Genomic DNA, 15,283 nt, shown 5'->3' with positions numbered 1-15,283 from the left:
AGCTGAGCTACAGCAGTAGTTAAAAGCAGTGAAACTTTAACAAAGCTGTAGAAATGTTTCAACTTTCAGACAAAACTTCACTAGCTCCAGGCCAGAGGTGTTGCAATCCTGCATTATTTATTAGTTTGAGGTAGTGCTGAATGCATTGAGTATGTTAAGAAGCACTACATGAGACTGTAAGGAAGGGGGTTGGGGTAGTATGATACTTGGAATTTCAGTGCTTGAATATTCCACCAGGATGTGTGACACAAAAGATAAAAACAGTGAACAGGCATGTGCTCCTGTGTGCAGGTGTAAAGTTTCAAAGACCAGAGTTTTAAAGGAAAAGCCATAGCCAACTTCCAGTTCAAAAATTATATTAAATATAACAAATTAATGCATTTACAGAAAAATTAAACCATTATGAAAGTAACCACTTTCATACAGTTTGCAAAAAACTGAAGGAAGGATTAAGTTAAGGCACAGTGAGTAATACAGTATTTTATACAAAGAAGTTAAAACTCAAGGCAGTGAGAGCATTTCTGATGCAACAGATTGTAGGGAGAAGGGGGAGAAAACCCATCGCAACTGACATTAATTTCTTGGCAGAAAAGCAAAGCATCTTTCAGCTGTAAAGGTTTTTTTACTCTTGAGCTATGTGAGGCTTTCTATCTTTGACAGTATAAGAATTCCCAACAAGCTGTTTTTCTGTGTATTCGAACCAAGCTCTCCTTTGCAGGTGTTCAGGGCTAAGGAATGATTTTACACAGTTGTCAGCACCCTCTGTCTTACTCTGTTCTTTGCCTCTTTTTGAACTGTATCATAAACAGATGGAATAGAGGTGATGATTGAATCCTCCTCAGAAGACTTTCTGTAGTGCTGGAATGCTAAGGGCAGATGAGAGGAGAGGAATTTGTGCTCTACAGGACACCAGTTCAGGCAGAGGGCTGTCTGAAATACAAACTGAACTCTGGAAACTAATAGCCAAGTTACCTGGCCTCTGATGTTGCATCTGGCTCCTTAGTTGGTAGTGGGACCAAGGCCAGGGACATATGATGATACCCAACACAAAATTTCACTGAAGACTTTTCTTTTAATTCTTTTTTTTTTATAAATCTCAAGGACAGAAGTAATGTTTCACATGGTAATTAGTGCAGGTTCTCTGCTCCTTTATCTACAACAATTCTCTATAGAAATTGACAGGGGCACTGACATCTGATTGTCACCAAGTAAACAATTCACCTTTTACAAGCTCCAAGTAAGAATGACAGCCATTGCAGTAAAATAGCCTTAACTGGTATTTGGGGCTACTTAAAAGCTGCATTTCACTTAGACAAAAATAAAAAGTACTGTTTGTTGCAATATTGCAATAAGTGTTTTGTTTAAGAAAAAGGAAGAATCATAAGTTTGGTTTGGTTGATTTCTAGTTACTTATGTATTCTGTGCTAGAGGGGGGAAAAACATCTGCAACTGCACATTCCTTACTGGTAATTTAACATTAAACAAATAGTTTGTTTAGGTTAATCAAGTACACTGACTCAAATAATCTATGTCCAAAAAAGTTTCCGTAGTTCTAGATCAGTACCATACGCAGTGGCCAGTGCATTGGGTATAATTTAGCAAGACTTTAGTTTATTTCCCAGGACCATTCAGAGCATGTAAAGTATTCAAGCAGGTGGGTCTCTTAATTCTTGGACTTGGAGTGAGAACATCTTACACTGATACTAGTTCTGTACTTTGCTACAGCACTGAATGGAGCAGCTGAGCACTATTAGCCTCCAAGAGTGCTGGTAGTTGTTAATAAGTTCTTAAGGGTGTTTACAGCCTCCTCTAAAGGTTTTTTTTTTTTTAATAAAAAAGTCAGTGGACCCTTAAATCTAATTAACATTAAATCTAACATTATCTCTTGTGTTAAACAACCACAGAAAAAAATACATGCATACAACAGTGACAATAAATAGGGGAAATCAGATGCTATCATAATGACTTTTGAGTTACAGGATATTGATTCCTATTAATCTATTCATAGAGAGCCAAGTTGCAAAAAATGTGCAAATCAGAAATAGGTGTTTAGAAGTAGGAAACAGCACTGCATCTGCAGTCCACAGGTGTTAGAGACACAGCAATTCAAAGAAAAGACATTTTTACTTGCTTTACACAGAAATTAGCTCACACATTCATTTTTAAATCGAATGTTTGTAGTGCAATTTTCATTTTAACTGAAGTGCCAATTTGGCAGAATGCCTCAGCCTTTATTAGGCAGACAGACTGAACAGATATCGCCTAGCTCTCTCCTGATCAATAAGAATGCTGTAAGTTGTATTTCAGCGAACAAGTATAATCCTATTTTTCCTGCTTCTTATAGCCAGCTTGTGACACCTGACACTTCCTATTTCCTACATTATACAGAGCTTTACACTTAAGAAGGGACAGGAACTACATCTTGTTTATTTTCCCCAACGGACTGGCAATCATCTCCCTCATTTTCAAAGTTTACATTCACAAATGAAGTGCATGCTGTCGCTTCAGGCTGGTCTGTCTGGACAGGAGCTTCAGCTTGTGGCTTGTTCTGCTGTTCCTGATGCTGTCTTTCTGCTTCTTCTGACATCTTGTTTTCCTGTTCCTCCTCTTCCTCCTAAAAATAGATAACCAGATTCATAAGCTACTATTTACTATTTACCACTTATTGACATTCACTTTATGTCTTTCCAAAAGAAAGCTCCTCTTACAAGGCAAGGACATCTGTTCCATTAGAAAATGGTCACTAGTTGATCATAAGATGAGATGAATTCCCATTATGGAAAAAATCCAATCACCAAAAGTGAAGGATTAAACTGTGTTAAATAAACACAGAAAAAATGTCACATGTCTAGATAAGCAGTTTTTAGTCAATACCAATAGTGATAGGTCTACCTTCTCTTAACACTTTTTCAGCTCTTAATAATAAAGAGCTATAAAAAATAAATTAGTAGTAAATCTTTAAATACATTTCCCATCTCTTTCAAATGAAGATCATTAAGGGGTTGTTTTGCATAAAGCACTGGCTACTATCAGTCATTTCCAATTATGATTTAGAACAAATGGTAGCATCACGTTCAATTTACCCTTGACATTTCATTGAACAAGTTTTAGCGTTGGAAAGTGTATTCCTAGCAGCCACCCCTTTACAGTGTCCAGTAAGTGCTCCATCCAGCTTTCTCACACTGTTGACTTTAAAATGCATTGTACAAGAGAAACAAACAGAGCAGTGGTCAGGACCCAGCCAGTTCCAAGACTGACGAGCTGGAGAGAAAAGGCTGATGGATAAGCAAGCGTTAATCACACGTCAAATGAAAACTGAAGGCAAGCTGAAATAGAGGTTCTAAAACTTCATTTTAATGCTGGAATATAAATTTCATTTTTAAAAATACCAGGGAAGGCAAGTTGGGAGCAAAGGAGTGCAAGAACCCTATCTATCATTTCACACACATACCTCTCTCTTCATTCTGTAATACTCATCAATGGCATATTGGTATTTTGGTGTGCTTATCCCCAGAACAGATGCAATCTTTTCCCCAAGGAAATCACACACTAAAAAAAATAAAGAGAGGTGTACATACAATTAGTATCTAGAAGAAAATTCTTAAGCACAGTTTTATTTTAAAAGGTATCATCATCTTTCCTGAATGGTTTTCCACAGTCCTACTTCACTCAAAAGACAAAACCAAAATCTGCTAGGCTAATCTACTCAAATGTAATTATTAGTTCAATATACTAACAATTACTCTTTAAGATAAAGAATGAACAAAAGGAGAACATGGAAATCAATTAAAAACTAGATGGTGGTAGTGTTTGTTAGAATTCTACTAGTTTCAGCTTTGGATCTAGGTTTGTTTAGCTAGGAGATCAATTAAACGATAAGCCTTTAACTGAACTTTAACTGAAAATTAAGGTTAGACAAAAATATATGGTAACCAACTGTATTGGCACTTCAGTCTAATGGTACCAGCAAACTAGAAAGTTAGTTATTGATATATGCATACTTCGAGTCAGTAGCAGTTTTAACAATGCTCTGTGTTGCATACTAATGGAGTAATAAAATATTTAGGTTTCAGCTGTCTCAATTTTCAAGCTGGAGGCTACATGCAGCTAAACAAGTAGTGCACAGCCACAGGTATGGAATGGGGAGGGCCTGTGTCAGTCAGTCTCTTTACTATGATGGCTACAGCACTGGTTCCTGAGTAAAGGCAAGCAAGAAGTCAAATATATTGCACTTCAAATTGCAGATCTGCCCCAAGGATTCAAAGGAGTTAGGTCATCTTCAGGGAAAACCAGTTAGAAGTTACCAATTGACTGCTTCAATGAATATACACAATAATTAATTGTATAGACATCCTGGCATCCAGGTCTGTGCAAAAGACCAATTCAAATTACAAATGTAAGAGGCAAAGCTGGAGTGGGAAGAAGGAAGTACTCATCTTCAAGTTCATAAAAGACTTCTGAAAAAATGAAAGCAGTATCTACCTTTGTATACAAAGAACAGATATGACAAGGAATAGAACTACACTGTACATTAGAGAAAAAGGGTTTCTAAAAGTAAGGATAGGTTGATTAATAGAACAGACTGCCAATAGTTTTAACAAATATTCAAAATCAGGTGTACAATGGCAGAAAGTCTGCAATATTTGTCAAAAAACCCAGTAAAGATACTTTACACCTCGGGAAGAACACAGAGTAGGATAAGCATTTTTAAAACTTTGCAAAATTTTATGAGGTCCACGGGTCAAATAAACTTCTATGCAGTGAGTTTAAGACTCTTAACAATAGTCTTATTTTAGGTTTTTTGTAACCTCAGAAGTCTGCTGTAAAGCACGAGACTAGATGTGTTCTTGGGATAATTTCTAGTTGTCTTCTTCATAAAAACTATCCATTTAGTTACTCCAAACAGCATTCTTTTCAGATAACATCACACAAAATGGTTCCATACAAAACATAATAGAAAGCTGATATACTCCCTTGCCAACACCATCCTATCTCCATATGGAGAAAAAGGGGAAAAAAAGTTTCCAGCAAAAGGGTATTTTCTGTTCATTCTTCCATTCAAGAGTTGTTGATTGAAAGTTTAAAAAAATAAGTGCCTAAGGCAAGAGAGTATGTCTCCACAGATTAAAATACAGGTTCATTCATACTTTTGAAAAAATGGCCAGTCACTCACAAAGATGATTTACAGTCTGTCAAAGCGACTTTCAATACTCCGCTACTGGTTTTCCCAAATAGAGCAATACCTGATAAGGTTGATGTGGCGACTCGCAGCATGTGAAACCACAAGTAGGGTCCCCATGTGAGCGTTGTCTGTAAGAACAAGAGTAGTATGAATATGTATAGCTCAATGTTCATGGCACATAATAATACATGCAAAAGGTCAGACAGATTGAGAAGAAAGAAGTGCAATGTTTCCTGTTTGTCGGCTACCACAATATTTTTGCTTTAAAATAAGTCTAGGCCAGACATACATGAAGCAAGGTATCACCAAAAGATATAATGACAGTTTACATCCGGGAAAATTTGTTTCACTGGTTTTTGTTTCGCACTCCTCAGACTTGGGAAATGACAAGCATCCAACTCAATCCCAAGGTAACTCCTATAACTAGAAAGACCTTTCCATAATGTTTTGAATTCCATCAGGCCAAGAGGAGAAGTGGGTTAACCAAGTAGTTCCTCATTACAATAATGAGAGAACTACAAAGGACTGTTTAAAACCAAACCAGACCTTCAGAGTGGTCCATGAGCAAGAGGCTGCTTCCAAGTATTTGCAGCCAGATACAAATTATCATTTGGAATTGCACCTGAAGAACAAAACCAGGAACTATGAAGGAGAAAAAGAGTTACTGCAGCTCTGAGTGAGCAATGGACAGGGCTGGCAAGTAAAGGGCCTGGAACACAAAATGAACAAAACAGGGCTTAAGTGGCATCACCTCAAGCATTTGCATGTAAGCAAGGAAGTCTCTCCAAGCACCTGCACACTAAGGCATGCAGCATGGGAAGTCAACAGGAGGAATTAGAGATCTGTGTGCAACTGCAGGGCTGGGATCTTGCTGGGATTCCAGAGATGCGGTGGATGGCTCACGTGACTGGAGTGCTGCAGTGGAGGGATACAGACTCTTTAGGAAGGACAGGCCAGAAACAGGAGGAGGAGGAGTTGCCTTTTGCATGACTATGATGTATTCACCACCACAGAGGAAGTACTGCAGCCTCCAGACAAACTGAGATACTCACAGGAACTTAAAGAAATTTAGAAATTAATGAGCGTACATTGGCTATCCTCTTCACTAAGGAAAGAGGCTGTATCTCTTTTTCAAAAAAATGAAACAAACAACAAGCTATGTAATAAAAAGAAGGGGGAAAGCAGATTCCAGTCTAACGGGGAAAAAGCTGTAGGCTTTCACTTTTGTGAAAAGGCAAACTCAAATTTCATAGTGAACTAAAATGTGTTTATAGTTAACAGTCTGTTGTATTCAGACAAGCTCTTTGTTATTTATTCCTCTGCAGTAAAGATCTCTGTGGAGGTACTTTCCTTGTAGAAAGTAGTAATTAAAAGTATCAGCTTTTATTAAATGAAACCCATTAGCTCCACTCAGTTACATATGTATTTATAACATGTTGCTAAAAACTGCTTAATAGTAACCATTTTCTGTGATTTTATGTAACAGGTATCTGTACAGGATAACCAGTATTACTGTAAATAATACAGCTACAGAGACTAGTTGGTATAGCCTCAGTATGCACATACACAAGCTACTAGACTTCAGTGCTTTCCAAGCATAGCCTCTACAAATCAGTGGAGCAAGAAATTGTCTGTGAAGCCAGAAACTCAAGTTGGGCAGGCTGAAAAAAGCCAGATACTATATATTTTTGGCAGTGGGTATGGAAAATGTCATGCCAAGGTAAAAGTGTAAGCAAAACCAGCTGCTATCCTGCTTGCACAAAAGCACCTCCAGCTTGTTGATTATGTGCTCAGTTGGCAGACAGGCTAACAACAATCATTTCAGAGTTTTTTCAGTCGAAGAAGTCAAGAAAAGTGCTGGAAAAGCTTGTTGCCACAGGTGCAAATAATGGTGTTGATGAGGCTCTGTACAATCCTTCATGATGAGGTGACAAGCTTAAAAAGCATTCACACAGTGCGCAGGACAAACAAAGGCCTGCTGTGCGGTTGTAGACAAGAAGCTGCAAGAGTCCCCTTAATATTTAAGAACGAAAAGCCAAGCTGAACTTCAACGTGACAGAAGTAACTCACAGACAGAATATTCTAACGTGTTTGTGGTAACACAAACAGGGAACATCCGAGGCTCAGCAGACACAGAGGTTCTGACTAGTTCTACTGTTCCCCCACCACAATTAAAAGCCAGTTTGGTAGGTTAGGAACACTTCTAAGTTCACCTTCATGGAAACATCTGCTTTCTGACAAAGCTCAACTGGACACTTCTTCACCCCTGCCAAGCAAGGCTTTGCCAGTTTCCTCAATTTAGAAAAGGAGCATTCTTCCAAGTGTCTCTCGAAAGGCAATATAAAACCATGAGAGAAGCTACTTCACACAAATTCAACAGGAGAAAGGAGATGGCTTGAAGAGTAAACCACCAAGAACAACCAGGAACAAGGGAACACATCCAAGGAATTATCCTCCTTTTTTTCTTCCCCTTTACTTCCTCAGGGTAAGTTTGAGCGGTTTCCCAGAGCACCTTGGAGATCAAAGCAGGAATGGTGAACGTGAGGTGAGAGGAGGTACTGGAGAAAACCAGAACTGTTCGGGTGCTATGTACAGGGCTGTTAGGCAACGGCTTGGTACAAACTGATCCTACTCCATGAAGTAGCTTTAATGCATTGATCAATACTGGAAAACAGGACCCAAGTCAGGACCTACTAATATTCAGTAAGAACCACATACCCAGATACTGTATGTCAACCTCATTTGGCCAGAGAAGCCTTAATGTTCAGTCTGTAATCAACACAAGGACACAGTAATACTGTATTTCTTGACTGGAAACAAGGGGCAGCAGTATAAAACACAGGACACTGGTTTATTATAAGGGGACAGTATTTCTCCTGCCATCAGTCTCTTTAGTATACATTTCTACAACGCTTAATTATACTATTCAGCTATCCTGACTTTATTTTGTTATTTAAAATGGAAAACACAATGGTTATGACAACTGTTTTCTAAATTACAAAAAGTCTTAATGTACAGTTTTAATCCAAACACTGTATTTTAAGTAGGAATGAACATAATGGATTCAACCATTGATAAAACCAAGAGGGCTCTGATTCAACAACAGAACATGATTTTGTTTCCTCGTATGGGGCTGGCAAAGGGAGCGCACACGTGGTCCCTTGAACTTCTGAGTGCACCGTGTTCCTAAACAATCCACATCTGTATTTATTTTTGCCAGATTTCAGTCTTTAGTAATACCTGGACTTTTCAAAGAACGTATGGTTTCTTTTCGCCTGAGAAAATGGCAAAATGAGGAACAGAATCATTTCCTGATTTAAGAAAACGGAGTGCTGACCTATAGAAGAATCAGAGTAATTATTTCAAAGCAAAATTTAAGACCCACTTCTTTTTGAGAATTTGTTTTGTTTTGAGTGGCAGCAGTTCATCACACTGAGTGCTTTGGTTATCATATTACCAGGATATATACATGTTACTTTGCTTAGTGAGAAAGACATTGTCATAGTCTGCTTAGCTCTAAAACACAATTAAACCAAGGTACTTACCGAAGATGTTTCTTTACAACACTGCAAAATATTTGTTTCCCTTTTAAACACATTCAGAAGTTGCCAGGATGCCAATACCAGCTGAGCTTTGAAATTTCATGATGCAAAGTTTCTATTCAAAATATTAAATGTGCTTTTTCTAAAAATAAATTGGACCAGAAACAGCTATTACGTGCAGCATACTTTTTTGTATCCCAACTGAGATAACAAGTTTTAGACATGCTGGTCTCAGCAAACTGACTATTTAATTGCTTTTATAGAAATCCTACAATAAAAACATTTTTAAGGCAGCTGTTGGCTATAACATCAAAGCTCAGCTTGGACTAACATTTCTTCAATTGACTGGCTCAGCTGGGATACACGAAGCATGCAGCAGATCAGGTAAACTTCATTTAATGGCAACCCTTGGTCTAATCAGGTTTATTCTGTCAAGGTAAAAGGCAATACATAAGGCGGCATACTGTGCTCCACAATAAACTATTCTGGTTTGGGGGGTCCTTTTATTAAAAAGTGTAATAAAAATTAAGGATTTCATAAACTATAAAAGGAGAATAAAGAAATCTTAACTGTGCCATACAATATAATTTTTGGTATTCAGAAAAAAAATCCATATTAGGAAAGCAGAACAATCATGCAGCACTCCTGGCTGTTGTGCATGTTTGAGGGCTCTTTACTTAAGTGTCCATTTGTACAGCAGTGTGCACGTCTCTGGCCCCACAACATGTACATCAAGGCTCATGAGCCTTCCACCACTGCACTGCAGTGGAACTCTTCTACTGAGAGGAAGTGGCACAAAAAATTATACAGATCTGGTCCCCTGCTAATTATAGTTGGGAAAAAAATCTCTTACACATCCATGGATATCTGACAGTAGGGAACAGATCTGACTCTGAAGATACCTGAACATTACTATAATATTCAGTAAGTTTCACAGTTCTTCCATTTCTTCAAGTAAAACCTTAGGGAGGAAAAAAACCAAACAATACCCAGCAAGGCAGCTTAACATCTACTCATTGTTTGGGAGTATAATACATTTAGTTTCAATCTATAAACTTCAGGTGTATTTTATACTGATGATATCCACCTGCTCTGAGGCTAATGTTACTTTTTGTTGTATACATGAACTGCCTAGCAAGAAAAAGATAGCAGTACCATCAACCCATCCAAGACAAAATGCAACAGCTTCACCTGCGAATCGCTAGGAACCCCAGTCCCAGTTGAATTCCCATAGTCTCACTGCAGCTCAGTCCTCAAGCCACTCTTTTTTTCTTCAAGATAAATTAATTTTACAGAGGAGAAAAAAAGAACTGATTGACAGTCCTTCCCAAAGCAAACCCCTTCCACCACTTCTTCAGAAGAGAATGAGCAGAAAATCAAACTCTTCACTGCAGTCCCTCCAACAAAGCCAAGCTCTCCCAGGATGGATATGCATATAAATAAATACAGGGCCTACTACTGTACAGTACATAGAGAGCTTCAACCACAACATTTCTTAATTATGGATTCCCAAACGATGGTGCAGAAGTAATTTCAACAGCAATGTCAAGCAGGAAACAAGGCACCAGTGTCTCTGCATGCGAAGAGTCTTATCTGAAGCGTGGGAACAAGCAGCTCTACACCAGCATCTGCCTCCAGCTTGCACCCAGGCAGGACTAGCTGCTACACAAAGCAACAATTCCCGGCTGCCTGACCACACACCAGCACCCAGAAGGACCCAGCCAATTTCAGAGTCTCCACCTCTAGCTCAGTACAGGCAACCAAGCCCAACCAGGGCCAGGAAGGGAGCCCTGCCAGCAGGCAGGGAACAGGACTGCAGCAGACCCACTTTACTGGAGTAAGAATCGTCGCAGGAGGGTAGAGAAAAGTGGTGGTTGGGACACCAGTTCGTCAGGGTGCCATAAAAGAAACATGAGACTGGGGATGTGGAGAGATGAAGAGGTGGGATGCAGATCTTGTTTGAGACTGACTGCCATAGGGTGGGAGCTGCTGCCACCACTGCTGGCATGCACAGCTACGAGCTTTGCAAATACACTATCAGTACAAAATAGATTGTCAGACATGCCAACAGTATAAAAAAGATTATATATTTCATTTTACCTCTAAGTATAGATCCAGAATCATTGACAAAAAGGAAAATGTATTTTAGCAGCTGCAGTACACACTATGGGAGAGAGCTTTCATTGTCAAAACTCCACTTGAATTTGGGCCAATAAATGGAGACTCCATTCACACGTCACAGAATGATAGAATGGTTTGGGTTGGAAGGGACCTTAAAGATCATCTAGTTCCAAGCCCCCTGCCATGGCCAGGGACACCTTCCACTAGACCAGGGTGCTCAAAGCCCCGTCCAACCTGGCCTTGAACACTTCCAGGGAGGGGGCAGCCACAGCTTCTCTGGGCAACCTGTCACAGTAGAGAATTTCTTCCTCTATCTAATCTAAATCTACCCTCTTTCAGTTTAAAACCATTACCCCTCATCCTATCCCTACACTCCCTAATGAAGAGTCCCTCCCCATCTTTCCTGTAGGCCCCCTTTAAGTACTGGAAGGCTGCTATAAGGTCTCCCCGGAGCCTTCGCTTCTCCAGGCTGAACAATCCCAACTCTCAACCTGTCCCCATAGGGGAGGTGCTCCAGCCCCCTGATCATCTTCGTGGGCTCCTCTGGACCTGTTCAAGCAGGTCCATGTCCTTCTTATGTTGGAGACCCCAGAGTTGGACACAGTACTCCAGGTGGAGTCTCACAAGAGTGGAGTAGAGAGGGAGAATCCCCTCCCTCGACCTGCTGGCCACACTTCTCTTGATGCAGCCCAGGACACGGTTGGCTTTCTGGGCTGTGAGCGCACACTACTGGCTCATAGTCAGTTTTCCATCCACTAATACCTGCAAGTCCTTCTCCGCTGGGCTGATCTCAGTCCACTCATCACTCAGCCTGTATCTGTGCTTGGGATTGCCCCAACCCATGTGCAGGACCTTGCACTTGGCCTTGTTGAATTTCATGAGGTTCACATGGGCCCACATCTCCAGCCTGTCCAGGTCCCTCTGGATGGCACATCCCTTCCTCCAGCGTGTCGACTGCACCACACAGCTTGGTGTCGTTGGCAAACTTGCAGAGGGTGCACTCAGTCCCACTGTCCGTGTCTCCAACAAAGATGTTAAACAGTGCCGGTCCCAACACCGACCCCTGAGGAATGTCACTTGTCACTGCTCTCCAGTCGAACATTGAGCCATTGACTGCAACTCTGAGTGTGACCATCCAACCAATTCCTTATCCACCAAGTGGTCCATCCATCAAATCCACATCTCTCCAATTTAGAGACAAGGATGTCGTACCAGGACAGTGTCAAAAGATTTGCACAAGTCCAGGTAGATGACATCAGTTGCTCTACCCTTGTTCTTCAATGCTGTAACCACATTGTAGAGGGACACCAACTTTGTCAGGCACAATTTTCCCTTAGTGAAGCCATGTTGGCTGTCACCAATCACCTCCTTATTTTCCATGTGCCTTAGCACAGTTTCCAAGAGGATCCACTCCATGATCTTGCTAGGCATAGAGGGGAGACTGACTGGCCTGTAGTTCCCCAGGTCTTCCTTTTTTACCTTTTTAAAAATGGGGGTTATGTTTCCCCTTTTCCAGTTGGTGGGAACTTCACCAGACTGCCACAACTTCTCAAATATGATGGATAGTGGCTTGGCCACTTCATCTGCCAGTTCCTCAGGACCCATGGATGCATCTCATCAGGTCCCATGGACTTGTGCACCTTCATGTTCCTTGGATGGTCTCAAACCTGATCTTCTCCTACAGTGGGTGGTTCTTCATTCTCCCAGTCCCCGCTTTTGCCTTCTGTATCTTGGACAGTGTGGCTGGAGAACTTGCTGGTGAAGACTGAGGCAAAAAAGTCATTGAGTACCTCAGCCTTCTCCATATCCCAGGTAACCAGGTCTCCCATTTCCTTCTGGAGAGAGCTCACACTTTCCCTAGTCTTCTTTTTATCATCGACGTACCTATAGAAGCTTTTCTTGTTTGCCCTTGACATCCCTGGCCAGCTTTAATTCTATCAGGGCTTTAGCTTTCCTAACCTGATCCCTGGTCAAGCAACATTGTAACAGCTTACCACACAGATGAACTTTACATACATGGACTAGGCAGGTCCTTTAAAACCTGTTTTTTTCATGTATCATGAATTACACCAGTTTTCCTTTATTTCTGCAAGTCATCTGTTTCTTTCCCTCCTATACTTTTATATTTAAATACTCCTCCTATACTTTTATAATTATATAAAATTGCTGGTATGGTAACACTAAATTACAGGTTCAACTCTCCACTGTCACCAAACATAAGGAAACAAATGCCTTCCCTGCACATTTTTTTAAACAGTATGAATCAAAGGAGACACTAAGCAAATATTATTAGAGGGGGAAATGCTGGAGAGGACAGACTAGAACTGTGAAAAAATGAAACCTATTTCTAATTAACAGGGCTACTTTAGTGGAGAAGGACTCCAGGACAAAACTTCTCAGGAATACTTCTCACAGATTTCTCAGTTCCTAGAGCCAATCAAATTAATGGAATCTTTAATACTAAATACTAAATCAGATTTGTGACACAAAAATTGAAGTGTAAAATGTGGGTAGTTACCCAGTGAACCAGAAGTAGCAATTTATCAAGTAAAATACCTACAGGATCTACAGGCGGCAACAGGTCTTTTTTCTCTTGTTCATCTTCCTCTTCATCTGTGCTATATTCTTCCATTGTTTCTCCACTTGCAAAATGAATAACCCTCCTTGGAATTTTCTTCTTCTTTCCTATGACACCCAGCTCGACATTCTCAAAGCCTCTATCTCCATTTGCAAGTTGCTATGAAGAAGAAAAAAAAAATCATTATCTCAAGTACATGCTTCTGGAAAAGTTCCTCCTTAAATACTTCATGAGATATTTAAAATATTTTAGATTGATTAGCATATGCTATGAACATTTGCAAGAGCTTGGTTGTAGATAAAAAATAAGACTGAAACAGTATTGTTTGCAGATACATAAAAAGTGATCTCTTCACTAAAAATAACAAAAAGGTAAGGTCCTTCAATTCAGCAAGGACAGGTGGTATTAAAAACATCTATTCCAAAAGAGCACTGTGTTTATCAGTGGGATGTTTTTCTTTAAATAATTTGATGAGCACATAAGTGTTAATATTTAAAAGTATTGTTGGTTTTGGAATGAATACCTAGTGAAATTAATCAAGTAGTTCACAGGCTGTAGCCACCTCTTTGCAAGCTTAGACAGACACCTCTAGCACAAAAGAGAACTGAATGAAGGATAACTAAGCAGCCAGGCTCAAGCTTTAAAAAGATGCACCAAGAAATCTGCCTCTGTGGGCTTTCATCAGCAATTACAATTAGTACAAGGGACCACGCTAAAAGAACACTTAGTTTTGTGGCTAAGGACCTATAAAAAGAGAAGAACAAGGTCTGGTTTTGTTCTTTCAGCTGCTGAATACTACAATGCAGTCTTTGGGTCACAGCATTAAAAAAATACACTTCCAGTTCAAAGGCCAATCAATAATTCTTTAGGTTAGTAACCTGTGGCCAGAGAATTTTAGTAAGGTTTTGTATTTTATCTACAAAACAAACGCCTTCACCTTGGTAGAGCTTTTAGATACTACTGCACCAAATGCATAAAACTGTTTTGAAAACACTTCTGTCATACAGAGGACACAGAAGTTAGGAAATTCCAGACACATGTTTTTAATGGACCACAAAGGTTTTTAAAAATGCACAAGCTCATGTAACTTAAAACTGTGACATAAGGAATGAGATATGTGTATGTGTACACAGAATTCAGGTTGCACAAAATGAGCACATTCCAATTTTCCACTTCTTGTCTATGCATTCTTGTTTCCACAGAGACAATTCAAAATTATTTTAAAAAATACGTATTTTATCACATAGTTGTAAGACATCCCATAACCACTGCAAGCACAGCATCATCATTCCTGTCTCTTATGCTAGATCACATAAATTAGCTTTACAATGCAAACAGGCTTGGTTAGCTGGGAAAGCCAGTGGGCATGGTAGAAAGGAGCAGGAGGGGGCCCGTGGGGAGCAGAATGGCTTCCTTCATTCCAGGCACGGATTTTTCTCGTGCCCACAGAGAAGACGGAGGGAAGGTAAAGTTCACGTGCCAAGCTCTACAGTGTGGAGAGGGAGCACACACATTCATTGTCTCTCCCAGCCCTCATACCACCGCCTCTCAAAACTGCAAGTCATTTCAGCTTCCCCATGTCTTTCTTTAGCTACCATGGCACATTTCAGATGTTTTCCTGGAGGTGCAGAGCAGAATCAAGTGGCAAGTTTTCAATGGGGTAATTCAGCTGAAACAGCATTACATTTTCACACAGGATTACATTTTCATGTAAAAAGACAAAACTGACTATCCGGGGCCCAGCGCACTCTCTCCGCTGCATTTCAGCCTTGGGAACAGAGCAGGAGCAGAACAGCAAAGCTACAAAAATACAAATGCTGAAAACAGTGAAGCAACCTAAAACCTAAACACAGGGAGCAT

The 15,283-nt window shown here is 40.0% G+C and overlaps 1 protein-coding gene across 2 annotated transcripts in view; it reads right to left on the bottom strand.

Moving 5' to 3' along the window:
• Positions 1-339: 339 nt before the first annotated feature.
• LOC141943288 (signal recognition particle subunit SRP54) overlaps positions 340-15,283 on the bottom strand; it is a 35,434-nt gene continuing 20,490 nt past the window's right edge. Inside the window, exons 2-5 of one of the 2 annotated variants that reach the window (XM_074868290.1) lie at positions 13,406-13,582; positions 5,244-5,310; positions 3,452-3,549; positions 340-2,614 (exon numbers count right to left, since the gene is read on the bottom strand). In XM_074868290.1, the coding sequence (XP_074724391.1) occupies positions 2,399-2,614; positions 3,452-3,549; positions 5,244-5,310; positions 13,406-13,582 (558 nt within the window). In that variant the 3' untranslated portion in view covers positions 340-2,398. The remainder of the gene's footprint in view (positions 2,615-3,451; positions 3,550-5,243; positions 5,311-13,405; positions 13,583-15,283) is intronic. The other variant, XM_074868291.1, reaches the window with a different exon arrangement.

Source organism: Strix uralensis, chromosome 4, assembly GCF_047716275.1.
Source record: "Strix uralensis isolate ZFMK-TIS-50842 chromosome 4, bStrUra1, whole genome shotgun sequence".
Taxonomy (NCBI): Eukaryota; Metazoa; Chordata; class Aves; order Strigiformes; family Strigidae; genus Strix; species Strix uralensis.
This window is presented reverse-complemented; position numbering and strand designations above follow the sequence as displayed.